The sequence below is a fragment of the Emys orbicularis genome, chromosome 20 (assembly GCF_028017835.1).
Source record: "Emys orbicularis isolate rEmyOrb1 chromosome 20, rEmyOrb1.hap1, whole genome shotgun sequence".
NCBI classification, from domain to species: Eukaryota; Metazoa; Chordata; order Testudines; family Emydidae; genus Emys; species Emys orbicularis.
The window spans coordinates 4,723,530-4,745,128 of NC_088702.1; the positions used below are offsets into that span (position 1 = coordinate 4,723,530).

General features: G+C 53.9%; 1 protein-coding gene across 1 annotated transcript; it reads left to right on the forward strand.

Annotated features, from left to right (window-relative positions):
- The first annotated feature begins 3,753 nt into the window (after nucleotides 1-3,753).
- Nucleotides 3,754-17,719, forward strand: LOC135892610 (ras-related protein Rab-11A-like). Its single transcript, XM_065420408.1, has 5 exons — nucleotides 3,754-3,793; nucleotides 14,994-15,189; nucleotides 15,922-16,115; nucleotides 17,372-17,452; nucleotides 17,580-17,719. Exons 1-5 carry the CDS (start codon nucleotides 3,754-3,756, stop codon nucleotides 17,717-17,719), a joined length of 651 nt encoding a protein of 216 aa, XP_065276480.1.
- The last annotated feature ends 3,880 nt before the right edge of the window (nucleotides 17,720-21,599 follow it).

Below are 21,599 nucleotides of genomic sequence, written 5' to 3' on the forward strand. Positions count from 1 at the left end.
TACCTAGTTCTCTTTTAAACCCTGTTATTGTCCTAGCCTTCACAACCTCCTCAGGCAAGGAGTTCCACAGGTTGACTGTGCGCTGTGTGAAGAACTTCCTTTTATTTGTTTTAAACCTCTGCCCATTAATTTCATTTGGCTCTGCTGATGCCCCTCATTCCAACCCATTCCAGCCTCCAGCTGTTCCAGCCCTGGGTTCCCCCAGCGAGATTTTTTTATAGCCATTGTGGGGGGGCTTCATTTATTCCCTCTCCATGGTTCCCAGTTGCATTTGGTCTACGCAGAAGAAAGAAAATACATACTTTGCCTTGTGACGAAACTCTGCCCATGGGCTGAAGGGGAGCAAGAGTTGATCTCCGCTGACGGTTCGCGCAATTCGTCTAGGGAAAAGCCCAACCCCGACTAAACCCTCCAACTAACCAGGCTCAAAGCAGTGCAGAGAGGTGACTCTCACCCTGGCTGGGAGAAGAATTCAGCTGCTTTCCCTTTGTTGTATTAGCTCCCACAGGGCTCTGAGGAGTGGGGCCGATCCTCAGGTGGTGTATATCAGCATCACTCCATTGGTCTCAGCAGAGCTACCCCACAGCTGCTCGCTAGGAGATCTGGGTCAACCCAAGGCCTTGTTACAAGTCTAAATGGCAGAGAGAGGGCCAGGCTGCAAAGATCACACATGGAATCATCCAAGTTTAAAGGGAGGGTAGCAGGGTCAGTCCCATAAGGCTGGCCGGGCCTCAGAACAGCAGTCACCCTGCCTCAGTTTCTCACCTGGTTCCGGACTCCTACCTGCAGATCTCCCCTGACTTTACTCTCTCTTGGCAGAGCTAACAGCAGGCCCTGATAATGCTTAGGACTGGAGGTAGCGACCTGTCTCTGGCCCCTGTTCCCAGCTTGGTGTGTTGAGCCTTTCTGAACATCTGTTCTTAGAGAAGCCAGGCGGGGGACAACAGCTGGCTCGCCCTGGGCCCCCCGCACTGCCCTCAGAGGGGACAGCGCACAGAGCATGGCAAGCAGAGGGCCGCCAGGCTGGCAGGAAAAGTGGGCTAGAAGGCCAGGTTGCCGAAAGCTGAGCAATGTTCCCCATCCTGTTTTGCAACATCACTGTAAGTCAGGGGTGGGGGGCGGGGCAGAGCAAATGTCCTGCCTTTTCCACTCGGGAGCTGGGCTCCGTCCACTACAGTATTAGCGACCACGCTGCTTGTGCTTTCCCCTCGCCCCCTGCAGTCCCCGTGCCCAGGGGTCGTGCCCCGTGTCGCTTCTGGACGCTGGCCTGACTCCGATGGAACGGGGAGGCTCCTCGCACAGGGGGGAATCTTTGGGGGCTGTTTCGACCCAATTTAAGCCCCCTTTGCACTTCCAGCATGGCCTGGCGGGGCCTAACTGGGACGGAGAACCAGGCCCAGAACATCCAGTGCCCCCATCCAAACCACGGAACGCTGCCCCCTCAGAACGCCCCCGGCCATTTCAGCGGGAGACAGTCCCGTCCTTCATGTCCTGTCCTAAACTACCAGGCAGCATCCCTGTGTCCTGCAGCTGTTGCTGCACCATGGCACTACAGGGCCCTGGAGATCACTTCCCTGCAGCGCTGCAAGACTTCATGGGGGGAGAGATAGCTCAGTGGTTTGAGCATTGGCCTGCTAAACCCAGGGTTGTGAGTTCAATCCTTGAGGGGGGCCATTTAGGGAACTTGGGTGAAAATCTGTCTGGGGATCTGTCTTTGAGCAGGGGGTTGGACTAGATGATCTCCTGAGGTCCCTTCCAACCCTGAGATTCTATGTCTGGAGAGTGTCCTGCCAGGCCACTGCTGGGGAGCAGGGCCATTCCCGTGTGGAGGACCCCCTCCTGTGAACCCCAGCAGCGAGGCTCAGGCAGTGGGCTGGCTGGCTTTTCCCAAGGCTGGGAAAACAGCATTGTCCCCACCCCTTCTGTATGCCTCAGGAGAAAAACGGGGTGCAGAGGGCATGATTTGCACTCCATGTCAGGGGACTCTCTAAGCTCAGACTTCAAAGCCTGCTGGTCAGCTACACGGAAAGTCATGGGTGATCCCCCAGAGCTCTGGGTAACCGGGGGTCCTAGTTAAGGACCCAAGGGCTGTGGTAGCTCAGAATTTGTCTCTTTGTTGCCCTCTAGTGTCTGGTCAATGGAAGAGGTTTTATAGGTTGGCTGCTGCTCCCTGCTTTGAGCCCTGAAAGTCCTCGGTTCTAGCCCTGTTAGCGGCCCAAGAGGAGCTGGTTACGCTAAGGGATGGGGGATGGGAGACTGTATCTCACCCATGGGGGCTGCTTAGTGTTGGTCTGCTACGGGGGGGCTGAACTGCCTTCTTGGCAGGTCAGGGGCTGGGGGAGGGAGGGAGGCCAGAGGTTGTTCACTGCATACAGACCCGCCTCCCAGGGAGCAGCCATGTCAATCAGCCCCTCCCTAGAGCTGCAGGGACCTTGGCTAATGACACCAGCCTCAGGGGCCACCGATGAGCCAGCAACCTGAAAGTCTGGTCAGATTAGCTGCAAGGCTCAGGGAGCTGAGAGCTGGGGCCCTGCTTCCCAGCCCACCCAGGGGAGGCGGGTTAGAGCTTGTGCTGAAATTTTGGGGCTAATTGGAACAAACCCAAAACTTTGGTGTGTGGGGGAGAGCCACGCGGTGTGTGTGGGGGTGTGTGCGCGCACAAGCATTAAGGCACGTGTGTAAACGGGTGCGTACATATGCACACAAGTATGGTTGAGCATGCATGTGTATGAGTGTGAGCATGAGTGTACACGAGTGTGTGCATGCACGAGTGTGCAAGTGTGAGTGTGCATCTGCAGAGTGCAAGCGAGTGCAGGTGCACCTGCACAACTGTGCAAAGCAAGTGTGTGTGCATTCACACAAGTGTGCAAGTGAGTGAACATGAGAGTGAGTGTGCAAGTGAACACACAAATCCTGCATCTTGGCCGAGGGTTAGACTAGATGACCTTTGCGGTCCCTTCTAACCCTATGATTCTATGAATAAATGTGTATGTGCCTGCACATGAGTGTGCAAGTGAGAATGGGTATGCACATGTCTGAGCAAACACATGTGCATTTGGAGGGGGCAGCTGACCTCTGCTGCTCCATCGCGGCTAGAACAAAGATCCTCCTAGCTCAAGAGCCACGGGCAGTGAAGGGTCTATGACACACAGAACAGCAGTTCTGATTCCATCCAGCAGAGGCAGTGGTGCACACATATACACATGCCAGGCAGATCATTTTATTAACATAGTCACACAAAAGCCCCCTCACCCCATCTCCCCCCCCCCATGTGTGACTGCGTGTTCAAGACAAAGAGTTAAAGGAATATGACAGGCACTGGGTGTGCTTTACAAGTTCTCCCTCAAAGAGGCTGCCAGCTAGGGGAGAGAGCCAGCCTCTCTGCTCCGCCCATCCCATTCATCTGCCTCCTGACCCTCTCCCATCACACCCAAGAGAGAGAGGGAAAAAGAGACACGGCTCCTTTAAAAAAAAATCATGCAAGCCCCACCCCGCATACCTGTGCCAGGTGAGTGCCTTGCCGGCCTGGCCAGTGAGGAACAGCCCCACCAGCCAGTCAGAGCAGGAGAGGCGGAGAGCAGCAGGCCAATGGGCGTGCAGGGAAGGCTTGGTGAGGCCTGCCCTAGGGGGGTCACTGGCCCAGCCCAGGAAATCCCAGAGTGCTGAGATCAGCTTTGCCAGAGTCTGGGGTCAGGGGGACCAGAGCCCAGGTGTGCACGGGGAGAACGCCTCACCTAGGGAGCGGGCGGCAGGATGCGTGGCAAGGACGATGAGTATGATTATCTTTTCAAAGGTAACTTTCCTCCTTGGGCTTCCTTTGCAACCGGGCTTCGCTGCTTCCATCCCTGGGAGGCACCTGCCCAGCCTGGGCTGGGAGATGAGTTATTACCAATCTCAGCTGCTCTCTCCTCCACCCGGAGATGGCCCGGAACCAGAGCCCCCTGGCTCAGCTCCCCATGGGATCTTGCTGGTCCAACTCTGTCTTCCCCATCCCCCTTCCATGGCCCATGTTTAGATTGCAAGCTCTGCGGGGCAGGGGGTGTCGTTTTGTTCTGTATTTGTACAGCACCTGGCACCGTGGGATCTTGGGCCAAGACGGGGGTTTCCTGGTGCTACTGCAATGCAAATAATCATCATCCATGATCCCACTTGAAAAAAGCCGCCTGCGTGGGTTGCTCTGAATCCAGAATCGGGGGGGAGGGGAGGGCATCCCCTTGACTTTATGGCACCTGCTCGGATGCTGGGGGATGGGAAGAGGGCTGCTCACTGAGGCAAGAGTCCTTTACGGCCAGGTGCATTGCAGGGGGTCAGTGGGGGGAAGTGATGGGCATTGGTGGTGGTGGTTGTCTGGGGGGGGGTAGTGCCTAGCGGCCTGATCAGGGTGTGCTAGGTACATGTACAAATCTATAATGGAAAGATGCCCTGACCTAGAGAGCGTCCTAGCAGGGCGGGTGGGTGGGTTACTTTGTGGAGGCTGCTGGACACTGACAGCCCCTGTGGTTCTCTCTGGCTCCACCTGGACTGGCAACCCTGCCTTGATTACTGGCCTGGGTGTGGGGTGCAGATAGTGTGTGTGTGTGTGTGTGTGTGTGTGTGTGTGTGTGTGTGTGTGTGTGTGAAAGGGTTGAGGGAAAATCAGTGGGGGGGATGCCCCAGCTGGGCTGTGATGAGGGGAAACCCCCTTGCTAGCCCAGTCAGCTCAATGCAGCCTCACAGTTCTGCCGCGTAAACCTCCTCCTGCACCACACAGCCCCGGTGTCTGAGCAGTGCCCATCCCCTTGGTATCTGCCTGCCCCGGCAGGTTTCAGCAGCCTGTTCTGAGCTGACCTGGTGCACAAAGCACAGAGGTGATCCTGGTTTCTTTAAGTGAGTAATATTGAAACAAGTGATGTCACTACCTCTGCTGCAATTGGGAAGGGGAGGGGCTTGTGGCTGGAGCACAGGGCTGTGAGTCAGGACTCCTGGGTTCTACTACTCCCAGCTCTACACCCAGTCGCTGGGTGACTTGGGCAAGTCCCAGCAATGCTCTGTGCCTCAGTTTCCCCGTGTGCGCAATGGGAATAATACTGACCTCTCGCGGTGGGGGATGCAAAGGTTAATGTGCTAATGTTTGCAAAGTGCTTTGAGACCCGTGGATACCAGGCACTAGCTGCGTGTGTCTCTGACCTCCAACGCACTTCTCTCTTTAAGTTCCAGCAAAGGCTATGGGGACTTAAAATGCTTTGAACATAGATTTTTCAACATATTATCATGATATTGCATGTATACTACTATACTATATGGAGATATTCCTATCTCATAGAGCTGGAAGGGACCTTGAAAGGTCATCAAGTCCAGTCCCCTGCCTTCACTAGCAGGACCAAGTACTGTCACTGACAGACTTCCCCCCCATCCCTAAATGGCCCCCCTCAAGGTGTTGAACTCACAACCCTGGGTTTAGCAGGCCAATGCTCAAACCACTGAGCTATCCCTCCCCCCGTGCCACTGTCCTTTGCTGGATGGAACCAGCACTGCTCCACTGTGTGTCATAGGCCATTTACTGCTGCCAGCTGATGGGGATTCTCCTGTTGCTCAGGTGACAGGCTCTTGTGCTAGAGGACCTGGGTTCTATCCCCGTCGTTGCCATGACGTTCCGAGTGCCTGCCATGGGGCCGTTTAGCAACCATCTAGCGGTAGCCGGCCACAGGTGAATTAGGACACAGAAAGGGTTTGGAAGCAAGGAGAGGCTGGACTGGCAAGATATCATCTACTGATGAATCAAGCCCAGGATGCATGAAGTCATCATGCTCTGCTCCTGATGAGTCACTTCCCTTTCCAAGCACTTCTCTGAAAGGCTATAAACGGCTCAAGCCGTTTGTGCCTTTCAGGTGGTTTCCTATAAAACCAGCAGCTCCTTGCCTGGCTCCCTCCCGGACACACCTGTCTCTTGTGCAGAGCTCTTTCGGGCAATGGGGAAACTGACCTAAAGGTGCGGGGTGAGACCTGGGCCTGAATCTCCATTGCCCGGCGCCTACACATGGAGTCACTTTACACTGAGGCAAAATGCTTCCATTCCGGCATGGTAGCATTTCGCACTGGTGCAAATGATAAGAGAGCGGGTGGCAGAGAATCGGTGCTTTGATGAAGAGAGCCTCCTTCCCAGCTCATTTTCACTTAATTCAAGCATTTCATGGCTTCCATGCACCCTGATTGTGGCAGATCAGGCATTGAAAACCCTGGGCTATTTGCAGTACCCGAAACATACGAATCCAATGGAACTCAAACTTCACCCCACTCGCTAGTGAAAGAGTTGGGGGTGCCCGCCTTCTGTAGCTGCCAGCCCATTGAAGGTAAAGGGGATTTGAGGGGGGTTCCTGGTCAGTTGGAAGCGGCAGCATGTGATAGCTTCACAGGCAAGAAATCGACTTGAGCTAAATTGCTATAAACCAGGGTTTTCACTAGTTGACTTTAAAACAGCCCCATCTTTAGTTAAGCCTGGGTGTGGGCAAGGTCTATGGCCTGATTCTCCTTGACACCCCTCTGGCAACAGGTGCTAAGATACGTAACTGGCCCCATCCCCGTAATATTGGAGCATCTCACCATCTTCAAGGTATTTATCCTCACAACATCTCTGTGAGGCAGGGCAGAGCTTTTATCCCCATTGTGCCCCAGGGAGAACAGAAGCACAGAGGGGCTAAGGCTACCCGCAGAGTCAGTGGAAGAGCAGGGAATTGAGCCCAGCTCTCTCAGGTCCTAGCTTGCACCTTAACTGCTGGGACATCCTTCCTCTCTAGGGGCCTTAATGTACAACTATCCTCACCACTCTCTTGAAGGCTCCTTTATGCTGCCAGAGGATTGTAAATGGGGCCTGAATATAAATGAGAATAAGGCCCTAAATCTCCATTGTTTCATGTACCACACACATGAGAGGCCTCCAGGTTTCTAAAACTGTTTCTTAAGAGAGCTGTTCATGCAAATGCTGCAGCTAGCATTCCAGCCATGTGCACACAGACTGACTTCCAGGTGCCTCCTCCAAACTCTTCCCTCCTGCAGCCTCTGCTCCTCCCTCCAAGTTCCGTGCAGGTTGCTACACATGCAGGAAACATCAGGCCTGAGTCCGAGCTCGGTTACCCCCATGGTGATCGAGAATAACTCCATTACAATCAGTGGAGTTGCAACCCTTTAAAATCAGTGTCTGTGAGATCAGAATTGGGCCCATTCTCCCCAAATTATGGCTGTTTTTCATTGAGGAAATTAATAGGCAGCAGGTTTAATACAAACAGGAGGAAGTCCTTTTTCACACAACGCACAATTAACCTCGTTGCCATGGGACATTGTAATGCCCAAAAGCATAACTGGGTTCAAAAAAGAACTAGATAAGTTAAAAAGATATTAGCCAAGAGGATCAGGGACGCAATCCCATGCTCCAGCCACTCTAAACCTCTGACGGCCAGAAACTGGGAGGGGAAGACGGGGTGGATCTCTCCAAATTTGCCCTGTTCTGTACACTCCCCCTGAAGCTCTGGTACTGGCCACTGTTTGACCCAGGGTACTGGACTAGATGGACCATTGGTCTGATCCAGTATGGCCGTTCTTATATTGCTCTGGCCATGCAAAGGGGCTGTGAATTCAGTCTTTCTTCCGACCCTTCTCAGTCTCCACTTCTTCCCTGGTGCTCCTGTAAGCTCAAGGCTGTATCCATTGTTCTCTCCAGTGGAGTCTCCAGGATATCCACGGTGCCCGCTACTGAGGCTTTGAAGGACATGGGCTATTCAGTGCAAAAGGCACTGCCGAGAGAAGGTTAAGGCAGGGTGAATTCTGCGCAGGTTTGCAAGGTGGCAGCAGAATGGAAGTTATTTAAATCTGATTGCACAGATGTTAAGGCCAGAAAGGACTATTCTGGTCTCCTGCGAAGCACCAGCCAGAGGATTTTTACCCCTTTCTATAAATAATCAAATGGGACTTCAACCTATAACTGCTTATTTTCAAGGCTAGGAAGCCTTCCCTAGACCACATGCCCTTTTCATGTGTAGCCTGCTTTGCAGTGCTTTCACTTCTTCATGTGCTCTGTGTGTTGGGTGGAATCAGAACTGCTCTGCTGTAGGTCATAGACCCTATACTGCTAACACCTAGTGGCGACTCTCCTTTAACTCAGACGGCAGGGCCTCGATTTAGGTGCCAGGGGATCTGAGTCTATTCCCACAGTTGCTGTGATGTTCCAAACGGCCATGTGAACAGCTTGGGGCTTACCATAGTTCCTAGGTGACTTGCAGGCTATTTTCGATTCCTTCTGGACTCACAAGCTTGTCATATTAATAACAGCATTTGCTACGTACTAACTCACGGTACTGACATCGGCCTTTCTGATTTCAGATGACTTTGCAAATATGAATTAAACCCGTGCTGTGATTGGGGGTCAGAGTCATCGTCCCTGGCTCACCAATGGGGAAATAGAGGCACAGAGGCCAGGATCCTGCAATCATGTGGGTGTCAGTGCTGGGATTACAGCTCTGAGTTCCTGGCTCCCTGCCCACTGCTCACACCTCACCTCTGAGGACGATGAGCTAATGTGCTCCAGAGCTCTTCCCTTGCAGCCATATTCTGTTAAATCACACTTGCGCGCCCCTTTCAGTCTCTTCACTCTTCCCCTATATCCTGCCTTCTCGCCTCTCTCCTCTGCTACTGCAGGCAAGCAGCGTGGGGACCTTGAGCAGAGAGACCACAGGCCTGCTGGATTCTCTTCCCAGCTCTGCCACTGACTTGCTGCGTGACCTTGGGCAAGTTGCATTAGTGCCTCAGTTTCCCCACCTGGGAAACAGGTGCAACTCCCCAGGGGTGTTGTGTCTCATGCGGTTGTAAGATGCTTTCTGCATGAACGGTGGCTAGAGAAGTGCAGAGTAAGAGTCATTGTTTCTCACAATGTATCCAAAGGTACAAAGCCCGTGACCTGAGTTCTTAGTTACACTCCATACTGGCAAAGTCCTCATAGATGGATGCAATTTATACCAGCATTGCTTATTCCAGCTGCACTTCTTCCCCGCTCCATCCCAAATACACACACACACACAGCAGACCAAGGTGTACTGGTAAAAGCACAGTTTTGCAGGTATAACTGTATCTACGGTAGGGCCTTCTGCCAGCACAGCTGTGTCTGTCAAGCGTCACTCCTACAGGCCCCCGACCAACAGAATTATGCTGGTAAAAAGCCTGGTGCAGACCAGACCTGACCGTAAGTGAGAATTCAGACCTGTAGCTTTCTCCTTTTCCCCACCCAATCTTCTGAGGTTTTACCACGGTGACACCTTTTCCCGTCACCAGATAGGAATTTAGGCGGTGACAAATTACGGCAGCGTCAATCCCCATTACTCCTCTGTGGGCTAGAGACAAACAAGGAGAGTTAGATCCGAGCACTTCTTATACGGCAAACGAACCCTAGCGTGGAGCTCTGAGTCGTTCAGTACTTAAGAGATGTGTGAAACCTGGACAATCATCGGAAAGAAACAGGCAAGACGCTGGGTCGCTGTTCCACCTCTCCTTGGGCCAGAGCGTACCCAAGAAAACAGCTAGCGAAATGGGTATGATTTTGGGGAAGCGATGGTTAGAGAGGCTTGCAAGGACAGGAAGGATGGCTGGGGGGTTAAGACACTAACACTAGGAAGGTCGAGGGTCAGTTATTCCCTGCTGTGTCGTGGGCTCCATGTGTGTCAAGTTGCACAGGCCGGGTCTGCACTAGACAGTTGTCCTGGAGAATAGTTTTGTTGGCCATCGGCACAGCTATTTTGGGGGTTCTCACTGGGTTGCATCCTCATAGCATCAGGCTCGCCTTGGCCTAAACATGTTGCATTGTGGGTAGGCATCCCAGTATCCTTCAGGTGTGCTGCCTTGTGAGAAATTGTCACTGTATTGGAGGGCAGCTGCTATGCGTGGTAGGAGACTCCCCCTTCTTCTCAGATGTCCAGAGATCTCACAATCAACCTCTTTGATCTGTCCAATGGGGGAGGAAATGACTTCCCTCCTTCCCAGGGGATGCTCAGTTGCAAGTTACTCCCCTGCAATGGCGCCCGCAGCCGTATACACGTCACGTCAACCTCCGGAGTGGCTACAAGCACGGGGAGGCTGGCGGGGAGAAGGGGGCGGGGAGCCCTGGGCCATGTGAAATATTTCTGGGGGCACTCCTGCTCAGTTGCTATGGTGATGGGAACCGCAGAAGCACCCTATATGGCAGTCCATCTGGGCAGAAGACACCGAATAGCTAATTCATGGGGAAAACCAACTCGATCCCAAGTCCTGTGTGTCTGAGGGCGCGTCTACACTTACATTGGCGTGTGAGTAGGGACATTGCAGGCCCGGCTAGCCTGGGTATAAATAGCCATGTAGATGCTGAGGGACGGCTTGGGTGCGCACACTAGAGTGCCTTACACACTTGAACCCCGAGGGTATACGTCCTACTCAGCTCTGTACACACCCAAGCAGCACCTCCCACATCTACACTGCTACTGTAATGCCTTTCCCTGCGGTGTGTAGCTGAGGAGAGAATTGGATTCCTGCCTCTGACACTGACCAGCTGGGTGATGCTGGGCAAGTCATGTCCCCTGTCTGTGCCTCAGTTTACCCACACCCTTTGCCTGTCTATTTAAACTGTAAGCTCTCAGAGGCAGGGACTCTCTTACTGAGGGTATGTATAGTGGGGTCTGATGTCTGCTGTCCCAGGTCGGTCACGTCACCTCTCCGTTCCTCAACTTGACCCACCTGTAGCATGGGGAGAAAGCCATCAGTTCAGGCTTTCAAGTAGGCAGAGAGGAAAGGCGTGGGCATTACTTCCTTTGGCAGAATCACCTGTTACACTAGCAGTACCAGCAACTGGAGGAAGCCCTGCGGTTAAGCAAGGGGAAGTGATACGTTCCTGTTGATGAATGCTGATTGGCAAATCCCAAAGAGGCCTGCCAGGGCTCACTGAATCCGGTTTATTCCTGTAGTGTCTTCATTTCTGGAGTGACTGTGTGCGCTCTTCTGAAGGGCTGGCTTCATCACTTCCTGGATACAGCTCGTGGGAAAACTTTCCTCGAAACAGTTTTCCCTTGGAAAATGCAGTTTCAACAAAACCAGAAAGTTTTGGCAAAATCCGATCAACTTGGACAATTATTTTTATAAAGGGCATGTTGAAAATGTCTAAATGTCCAGCTATCAGCATGACAAGTTTGGGATTTATCGTTTCAAAAGCACTTTTCATTTTGAAATGTGCTTTTGTACGTTTTTAGTGCCAAGGGTCACAATCAAATGAAAATATTTCACGGTTAGCGCGATGAAATTGACCCGAAACAAAATTGTGTTTGGAATTTTGTTTTGCCAGAAACATGTCCGACATTTTCTTTCTTCTCAATCAGGAAGGACAACCCCTCCCCCCCCCCCAAGTCTTGAATTTTTTTGCGGGATGGAAAATCTGTTTTCTGGGCAGCTCTGTTCCAAGCCATGGGAGAAAGGGACTTGCCTGAGATCACCCAGCTGGTGGCAAAGCTGAGAACAGAAAGAAAGGCCTTCTGAATTCCAGGCCATGCAGGCAGTGTGAAATATTCAGGTGACTCCTTATTCTCCTTAAGGGAGCCAGCCTGGCCTAGCAGATAAAGCATTGGATTGGGATTCAGAAGACTACGAGTTATATGGGTTCTATTCCCAATTCTACCGCTGACCTCCTGGGTGACCACAGGCAGGTCACAGCTCCCTCTGTGCCTCAGTTTCCCCAGCTGTACAATGGGGATAGTGATACTGCCCTCCTTTGCGTGCTGGATGAGAGCTAGGTGGTGATATCTAGAGGTCTGATTCTTACTTTAAAGTCCCTTTATGCTGCCAGTGATGTGAATGGCCCCCACGGTGAATGAGCAATGCCAGAGCTGTGCAAAGGGGCCTTAACATGATTAAGAATCAGGCCCTTGTGTCTGTATTTTTGCTGCCTGATGCCGTCATACCAGGTACAATTCTCACTCCTGATATGCCGAGAAACCAGCCACCTCTCTGGCCTCCTAACACCAGGTGACTTTTGATTCTGGATTTCCAAAGTCCAGCCCCTCCCGGTTACGTCCTACCTTTTAAAAAATATTGCAATCATTAATGATGCTTCCATGCCTTCCAAACGACCTTGCTAATAACAGCGACTCATTTCACACGACAATAGGTTTCATAGATTGCTGCCGTTCACTTGCAGTCAAGCGATTCCCCACGCCCTGGCCCTGTAATTTTTATGAAACGTTCTCGCTGTTCCCTGTGGCTTAGAGTCTGGTCTTCTGACACGGCAAACAAGCAGTCACCTACCTTGGCACTTCTGGGGATAAATGGGAGCCTGAAATGGGTTTTTTTGGGACGTAGTAATTTATAGTGGATTAGACTAGTGAGGAAGGACGGTGTGGTAGTTAGGGCGTTAGCCTGGGACTTGGGAGAGCAGCATTCAATTCCCTACTTTGCCACAGTTGTCTGACCCTGGGCACGTCACTTGTTCTTGCTCTGTGCCTCAGTTTCCCCATCCATATAATGGGGATAATAGCACTGCCCTGCCTCTCAAGGGGGTTTAAGGAGAAATACATTAGAGATTGTGAGGTGCTCAGAGAACGGGAGCCAGAGAACCATTTTCGAGACTGTCCTGTGGCCAGTACCAGAGAGAAGTGCAAGAATTTCTGCCATGGCTGTAATCTGCTTCTGGTGATATCCCCCCCCTCCCACCATCCATTAGCTAGAACTTGATTCACAGTTCTCAGCTTTCTGGCCTTTCCAAAGTTTTCAATCTTCTAACTCTGGGTCTTCCTGTCTAACCCTCTGTATAAATGTTGAATCCTTGTTTAACCCTGCTCGGAGCTCACAGAACTCTTGTAGGTATGTGTGGAGAAAAGTATTTTCCTTTCATTGGTTTGGAATTCACCCCCTTTGGGTTTAATTACACACACACACACACACTCTCACACACCCCTTTGCCTTGGAGCATTGGTTTATGGGGGAGACAGAGCAGTTTTGTGTCTCCGCTCCCAAGCTGGGTTTGCAAAGCCGGTGGTTGGGGAAAATCATTCTCTGCTGAGTCATAAACGGAACAAACTTGATGTGGAAACCACAGAGAGAAAACCCATGGCACCACTTTTTGTTTAACTGAGGCATTTTAATGCATGGGTTCTCCCGGAACAGGGCTAAGCTGGGACTCATAGGAAATGCTTTTTCTAACCCACCCTCTGGACGTTCAGCACCAAGTGCGGAGGCCTCTCTGCTAATTGAGATGAAGGAGCAACTCCATTAGCTGGCAGCAGTAGTAGGCCACTATTCTCTGTGGCAAGAGAGGCCTTTGTCTTCAAGAAGCAGTGTGGCCTAGTGGCTAGAACACAACTAGGACTCAGGGGACCTGGGTTCTAGTCTGGGCTCTGACCCTGGGGAAGTCCGTTCTACTGTGTGCTTCAGTTTCCCCATCTGTCTTGTCTGTTTAGATTGTAAGCTTTTCAGGCAGGGAGTGTATATGCCATTGATAGCAGCAGTTTCTGATGCTTGTCTGGAAAGAACTGAGACCCAGCCAACTCATTCCACCAGCGCTCCAGATGGTAGCTGCTCCAGATCAGAATGTTGGAGTTACACATCAGGGTGAAGTGACAGTACACGGCCAGTTGCAATAAGGCCCTTTCACGCTGCTCTGTGGTATAAATCAGAACCTGACCCAGGGAGACCAGGTGACTCACCCAAGGTCACGCACGGAGTCAGTGGCAGAGGGTGGGAATGGAACCCACGTCTTCCAAAGACCAGCCCAGTGTCTTCGCCACAAGCCCCCTCTTGCTGCTTATAGTTCTCCATCAAATTCCATCCACCCCAAACCCTGGCTCAAAATTTGCATCAGGTGCCAACTTCTTGCTTTGGGTGTGTCTTATTGGGGGAGGAGGAGGCAGAAGATTGAAACCTTTGCAATCTCTCCAGCTCTGGCAGGAATTTTCCTGAGACCTGTTTAAAGCCTGTTGAGTGTCTGTGGTGTTTGGTTCCAATGTCCGAGAACGGGGGCCGCTTCTCCCCCACCCCTGCTCTGGGATAGAATCATAGAACCAGAGGGTTAGAAGGTACCACAAAGGGTCATCTAGTCCATTGTTCCTCAACCTTTCCGATACCAGGAACCGGCTTGCTGCCTTTCTAAGCTGTGTCAGGGAGCTCTCGGGGACCGGCACCGGTCCGCGGACTGGTCCTTGAGAAACATGGATAGTCTGACCCCTGGCAAGGCGCAGTATTTGTTGTCTAAAAATGATCTAATGTGGCTATTACAAAACTACTGACCAAAGTAGGCTTGGCTGATGGAGTCAAAGGGGTCGGCGCCTGCTCAGGGCTATTTGAGATTATTCTGGGGTGGGCTGGATTCAGGCAAGAGTCAGCCTTGCCTTACCAAGTCCCTGCTGCTGCTTCCACTAAATGATCCCTTGTCCTCGTCCCTTACGACCCAACTGCTGAAACTGTCGCCTCTCCCCTTGATCCCGGCCACACGCTCCCTGACAGCAGCAGCAAACGGGGACACATTAGGGTAAGATCGAGGGTCTGACTGTGGGCTGCTCCTTGACAAGGGTGCACTGGGGGCCATGGCTTTCCACCACCAGGCTGCTCCGGGGGCCAAAACCCAGCATGAGTCAGAGCTGGGTTCAATGGCACCGGGCCACGAAACGGAGAACGCTTGGTGCTAATCCGGCTTTCGTGCTAACGTGAGGCCCGACTGCAGCAGGACAGCCACGCGGCTGGAGCCCCTAGTGTAGACGGGCAAAGCTGCTGCCCACTACTGTATGCATTGGTGCAAAACCTACAGGAAGGGTTTGTGCTGGTGTAGCTGCTCAGGGCCAATGCCAGGGTAGACTAGGCCCTGAGAGTGTGCTCCAAATTGCTGCTCTGTGCCTCAGTTTCCCCAGCTGCAGAATGGAGACAATATTCGCTCTGCATCAGCTGATGCCAGGTGAGAGTTGAAGATTGCAAGCACCCTTGTGCCGTAGGCCGCCGTTAACCTTGCGCTTTGTGCCTCTCAGTGGTGCTGATCGGGGACTCCGGCGTAGGGAAGAGCAACCTCCTCTCACGCTTCACCCGCAATGAGTTCAACCTGGAGAGCAAGAGCACCATCGGGGTGGAGTTCGCCACCCGGAGCATCCAGGTGGACAACAAGACCGTGAAGGCTCAGATCTGGGACACGGCAGGCCAAGAGCGTTACCGCGCCATCACCTCGGCGTGAGTAGTAGCATTTCACCCTAGAGCCTGGGTTGCATGGGCAGTACATCCCTTCAGAATGCAGCCACTTCTGGGGTGGAACACGGCAGCTGCCTAGCAGCACACAGTAACATAGAAACTGACGGGCTGGATGGGAGCGAAGGTTCAGATAGTCCAGGATGCTGTCTCGGAGAACAGCCAGCACCTGCTGCTTCTTGGGCCACAGATCCCGGCCCCCCTTGGCTCTCTGTGCTGAAAAGACACTCCCTCCCTTTCAATACAGCTGCTTGTGTCTCCTCTGCAGTTCCTCTACAACTGAGCCACTCGCTGGCATTTTATAATCACTTGCTCCCTTCCCTGGCACCTGTGTGTGATAACCCTTAAAGGGGAAAAGCAGCCTGTTACAAGGCCCCAGTGATATCCTGTGGCAGTGAGTCACACAGGCTAATTGTGCACTGAGGCACAGCTTGGTATGTCACCTTGGGCACAGCTGGTAATAGAACCCAGGAGTCCCCAGTCCCCCCGATCTCTACCCACTAGGCACTACTCCCCTCCCCAGAGCTGAGAATAGAACCCAGGAGTCTTGACTCCCAGTCTCCCACTGTTCTCACAGCACAGCAGCTCCCCGTATGAAGCTGGAACGAACCCCTGTCCGTGCTGCTCTGAGCTGGATCCAGGTTGACCTGCTCCACTCCGGCACCCTGTGCCTCCTGCCTAGCCCGTGACCACACCAATGCTCTTTCTCCCACCCAGCTATTACCGGGGGGCAGTGGGTGCCCTCCTGGTCTACGACATCGCCAAGTACCTGACCTACGAGAATGCTGAGCGCTGGCTGAAGGAGCTGCAGGACCACGCCGACGCCAACATCGTCATCATGCTGGTGGGCAACAAGAGCGACCTGCGGCATCTCCGTGCCGTGCCCACCGACGAGGCCAAGAGCTTTGCAGGTACGGGCCCGGCTCCCCCGCTCCGGGAGCTGCAGGGAGAACAGCGCCGGAATTCCCTCCTGTTTCTCTTTGCTTTACCCACCGGATCGAACCCAGAGCAGGGCCCGCCTGGGGAGACAGGGCTGGCATCCCGGGAGGGAACAGGGCTGGGGTTCAGTGGGGCCAGGCTAAATGGTGAGGGTGATACTCGGGGGTAGCAGCTGGCCGGTGTGCATGGGAAGCCTGACACGGTTTGTGTTGCCTCTTCAATATTGTCGAACATTGGGGGCGCACGAGCGAGCCAGCGCACTGCCCTTCTCTGGGTGGCCTTGGCACTGCATAACCATGTGTCATAGGCCCTCGCCAGTGGTGGAGATTCTCCCTCCGCTCAGCTGGGGCCTGTGTGGCTTTTCATGCCAATTTCACCCTAGAGACTCTCCCAAACCCCAGCCTCTGGGTCTGCCCGGCCAGCCCTGCTCCTCGGCGTGAGTGGGGGTCGGGGGGCAGTTGTGTGGCGGGGGCTGACGGCCCAGGCGAGGGGTCAGGGCTGCTCTAATGCAGATGGAGGCGAATTAGCAGAGGACATCCGGAGAAGGGGGAGGGATGGGGATTGCTCACCCCCAGCCCCTCCCCCCCATGTAAATCAGCAGCGGGCACCTCCTCATTCACCCGAGGATGTGCCCGGCATCGCGGACGTGGATGGATGGAGTGTTCGTAGGGCACTGCCGTCCAGTGGCTGGGTACCCGGAGGGGGGCTCTGGACAGTCACAGTTGGGGGCGGGGTCCAGGGCAGAGGCAGAGCTAGATGTTACAGGGGCTGGGGTGGGGTGGGGGGTGGAATACCCCAGCTGGGGAGCCAGCGGGATGGTCCCATCTCCAGCCCAACCTGGCCAATGAGCAATGGGGTCTGCTGGGCTGCGGGTTGCACCAGTTCCTCTAAGAGAGGCCAGTTAAAGGAGTCAGCTGGAATTTCCCCCAGGGGTGGGTGGATGGGGTCTGTTGAGGGGGGGGGGGAATCGAGCAGACAGGCACATGGCAGGGCAGCCCCCTGGTGAGTGGGCATCACAGGTCCCCCCTCCCTTTTGCCCCGTGGAGGAGATGACTGGTTATACCCCTGCTAGGATGCTTTGGCTCATGCTGCAGCAGCCTCATACTGTTGGCTTGGGAGGTCCCCGGTTTGGTCCCCGGCAGGGTGGCTTGTCACGCTAGCAGCCGGTTACTGCAGTGCGGGGTTTGGGGAGGGAGCTGTCTTAACCCTCCGCTTTCTCTCCTTGCAGAGAAGAACGGCCTGTCCTTCATCGAGACATCTGCCCTGGACTCCACCAACGTGGAGACAGCCTTTCACAGCAGCCTGGCAGGTATGGGGCCCACAGCCGCCTCGCTCCCGTGGGGAGGGGACCGCGGCCCGTATTGTGGGGGGAGGGTGGGAAGGGATGCACACAAACCCCCCTCACCGCCTGGGTTTGCTCTTTCTCCCACCTGCAGAAATCTACCGCATCGTGTCGCAGAGGCAGATGACTGGGCAGCAGGAGCCGGAGTTTGGGTCCAGCACGGTCATTGACCCTATCAAAGTCCTGCCCACTCACCAGGGGGGGAAACAGGCTCCCTGCTGCCAGAACATATGATCCCGACGGGAGGCACCAGAGGCAGACGGACCCCTGCCGTCGTCCCCCGCCGGGGCTGCTTCCCTGGGTGTGTGTGTGGGGGGGTGTCGGAGCATGTGTTATATAAGATCCTGTCATTTCCCTGTCTCTTGTTCCCTCCTGCAACCCATGGACTGTTGTATTTAATGTAACTCCTACGTAAACCTAACTGGGCCACAGCTGTTTCCTTGGGGAGACAGGTGTTATCGGTTTGAGATCATCATTTCCTCTGGTATCATGTCCCTCTCTTCCCGCACACTATTGGACGTATGTTTATATAGGGCCTACTCTAATGGGAGAAGACACATTGTGGGGATCTCCCCTTTGGCCCTGCCTCTCCTTTTAAAACAAAAACAAAAAAACTCTTTAAGATCCCTGATCGCCTAGTGCGTGTGTGTGTGGTTCACACAAGACTCAAAGGGCCCCGACGGCCCAACCCCGCAGGTGTGGCTGCTAGGTAGGCTCGCTAGACAGGTCTGATTAGGATACTGGGGAGAGCCCTTCTGTCTGCAGTGAGGTGGCTGGACGCAGAGTGCAGTTACACCCATCTTAATCCAGAGTGACTCCGCTGAAAGCCCTGGGGCTGAGCCTCGCCTCGGGAGACACACTAAGAGCCCAGCCCAGATTGGCTGACGATTTTCTGGTCCTTCCTGAGTCTGGCTAGATTTGAGTTCTGGCGGCGTTAACTCCGGATTTACTCCAGTATCAATGGGGTTGGAATCCCTGGCCTTTTGTCGCAGGCTGAGCACTGACGTGGCGAGTGACTAGTGGTTTGCGGTGCCTCCGTTTCGGGCACCCACGTCTGACCGTTTTGGTCCCCGGCTAGCGCGGGATTTCCAGAGGGGCTGAGCCTCGACTCCCATTGGCTTCACCCAGCGCGGTGGGTGCTCAGTGTCTCCGTCACATCCCCGAGAGCCGAGAGCGCCCCCCAGAGGCGGGGCTGTTTCCTGCAAGGAGTGGAGAGCCGGCGCTGTTCTTTGCTGTCCTAGCAGAGCCTTGGACTCAAGATAAAGGAAGAACTTGATGCTCTTTCCGCCCCCGCTTTAAACTGGGTAGCTGCTGGCTCGGGATCGTCAACTGGTGTCACTTCATTGCTGCAACCAAAGCTTTGCTCTCTTCGGCACCAATCCTACTAAAATTGCCCGGTGTGATCCCGCCCACCTGGAGACTAGCCCCTACTCAGCCTTTGGTGTGGCCGCAGCTATGCTCAGCCCTACGTGTAGACAAGGGCAAGCCGGGGCTGCTGGTTAGTTTAAGCATGCCCTTGTCTGGATCCAGTCTTGGAAACTCATTCCTGGTTGAGCCAAGAATGGAGAAGGTCTGGGCAAGATTCCCCAGTGCTTGTCTCAGAGGGACCTGGGCTGAGAAGGGAGTTTGGGCTGTTGAGGCTGTATGGTCATTAGCCTGTCTGCTGGGGCCACAGCCAATGATGAGCAGGAAGGGGGGGGGGTAACTGGTGGTGGCTTATTTCCCCCTCCTTTGTCTGCTGTGGTTGGATTGTGTGCAGCTCTGAACGTGCCCCACCCCACCCCACCACCACCCAACCTGTGTAAATATCATGGAGCCTTTTAACATCTGCTCTTGACTGCGTCTTGGTTTTTGTTGAATGTGTGTATTTAAAAAAAAAAAAAAAAAAAAAAAGGTTTAAATAAAATATCTAACATCTTTCCCTGTTGCCTCCCTCTCTCTGTCACGGGGCATGGGACTTCAGCTTGCACCACCGGGCTCATCAGTGGGGTCAGAACCCGGGGACCTTCCGCATTTAAAAAGCCTGAGCCTCTCCTACTCAAGGGGATAACTCCTAAGTGGCAGCGGTAGTAGGCTGTTATCTTCCAGGGGTCAATGGTGTGGACACTCCCCAGCATAAACCATCTGGGGGAGGAGGAGTTGAGTTTCCTATTTAAAAGGGTGGTGAAGGATGCCAGATCGCAAACTCTGTGGGGATTGGTGTATGGGCAACACCTTGCAAGCAACCCTCTCTCCCCCTCCCTGCCCCCAGGAGCAAAGCATGTTGTTCTGGAGAGACCCGGCTCGGGGCAAGAGGGGGACTTCATAGGATTGATCCCGGGCATTTACAAATCACGTGGCTGGCCTCAAAAATATTGTGAGATCCATTTACAAAATAAGATTATTGGGATGCTCTGTCTTTTGCCTGCTGGTCTCCAAGCCTTTAGCTCATACTCAGCCCGGTCGTGTCGCCAAGCTTTACTCCTCAGCCAGGAGGGCTGGAAATGTATGGTTTTTATTTGTTTAAAGGAAAACTGCCATTCTGCTGTAAATCACATGACTCCAGCAGCTGGGGCTTTATGCAAAGCATCGAGTTGGCGGCCCCGTGTGCAGTCTCCACAATCAAGCCTCCATCGCTCTCTGCTAAGGCTGCCCATGAGGTGGCGTGGTGTGACAAGCAGTGGCCTGGAGACTCATTGCCCCACCTGCCGTTCATGTGCATGTGCCATGCACTTCCCAGATGGCTGTGAACTTTGCTTCACCCCAGAACTGGCTGCATTTCAGCTCCAGGGGCAGCGTGCTCCCAAAGGGCTCTGAACACCCGTCCTTTGTCACCCCCATCAACTGTTAAGGGAGGGTGAATGGGAAGGGAAGCATCAAGTCGCTATATGCCCTTGCTGCCACTAGGTGGCGCTATTTGCTGGTTTATGGGGGTGACATTGGGTGCCTGTCCATCCAACAGGTGGCTTTAAACGCCAATCAATTATCAATCAATTATCGCTGCTCCTTTATCCCCTGTCTAAGAAGGGCCCAGGGGAGCGAATGAGCCTTTGATTGTGGATCTAGGCTGCTAGGGCAAATGGCACCATTTATCTCATCTGTGCCGCAGCCGCTCGGTGCATGATTCCCTGTATTGCAAAAAAAACCCCAACCACCCTGGTGTGATGGGCAGCGGCTATTCAAGAGAGGCCCCAGATTGGACTGGCAGGGGGGGCTGCAGGACAGGAGCATGGTGGAGCAGCAGCACCACATATGAAGGGTGGGGGTGCCAGGGGGGAGATTGCCCCCTGCCAATGTCAGCTGGAGGGAAGGCTGGGCTCCAGTCCCTTCCCGTCTGCTTCGATGGTGGGCACGGGGCCCCCCCTGTGGCTCAGCGTAGGGTGAGGGGACAGTGGGGGGATGGGAGGGAGGGGAACGAGTGATCTTCCCGCAGAGCCGCTAGAGCCAGATTCCCACATCGCAGGAAGGAAAGACCCAGGTGAGAGTCAGCGAGGGCCAGCCATGAACCGAGCCCTGGTGGCAGAGTGTCCCCAATGGCTACAGGGCAGAAGAGGAGGAATCTGGGCAGGCGCTGTTCCCAATTATGCCACTCGTTCCCTGGGTGACCTTGGGCATGTCCCTGCCCCACTCTGTGCCTCAGTTTCCCCATCTGTGTAATAGGAACAATGACCCTGTGAAGCCACCTGGAGGCCCGTTATGTGACAGGCAGAATGTAAATGCTAGTGTAGCCAAATGGGTATAGTATGACCTGCTTCCTCCTCTACACCCAAGCTGTAGAGGAGAGAGGGCTGTTAGTCGCCCAGCTGCTGAATCAGACTCTCTAGCTGAAGCTAGAGGGGCTTGTGCTTTCAGCGTTGGAGGGTTGGCCAAGCTGGTGGCTGGCACATGAACAGCTGTTGTCAGGCCTTTTGCTTGGGCAAGGGGAATTGGGGGGGGGGGGGGAGAGGCAATTGCATTGTCTAACTGGTACTCCCCCTGTGCTGTTCCATGCAGGGGACAGTGATCTGCTAGCCCATGGAAATGGCTCGCTCCCAACCTCACATGTCTCCATAGCTCTGGACTGGTCCAGGAAAATCAGGCAACTGCCCCATCCCATCCTGGCTCACTAACAGTGGGGCTGTATAAGAGATGCTCA

What these genes read in the sequence shown, in the direction of transcription:
- LOC135892610 (XM_065420408.1), top strand. Translation starts at nt 3,754, where the DNA reads ATGCGTGGCAAGGACGATGAGTATGATTATCTTTTCAAAG. An exon ending in CGAGGCCAAGAGCTTTGCAG is followed by an intron (nt 16,116 to 17,371) that starts GTACGGGCCCGG and finishes CTCTCCTTGCAG; the next exon opens with AGAAGAACGGCCTGTCCTTC. An exon ending in CTTTCACAGCAGCCTGGCAG is followed by an intron (nt 17,453 to 17,579) that starts GTATGGGGCCCA and finishes TCCCACCTGCAG; the next exon opens with AAATCTACCGCATCGTGTCG.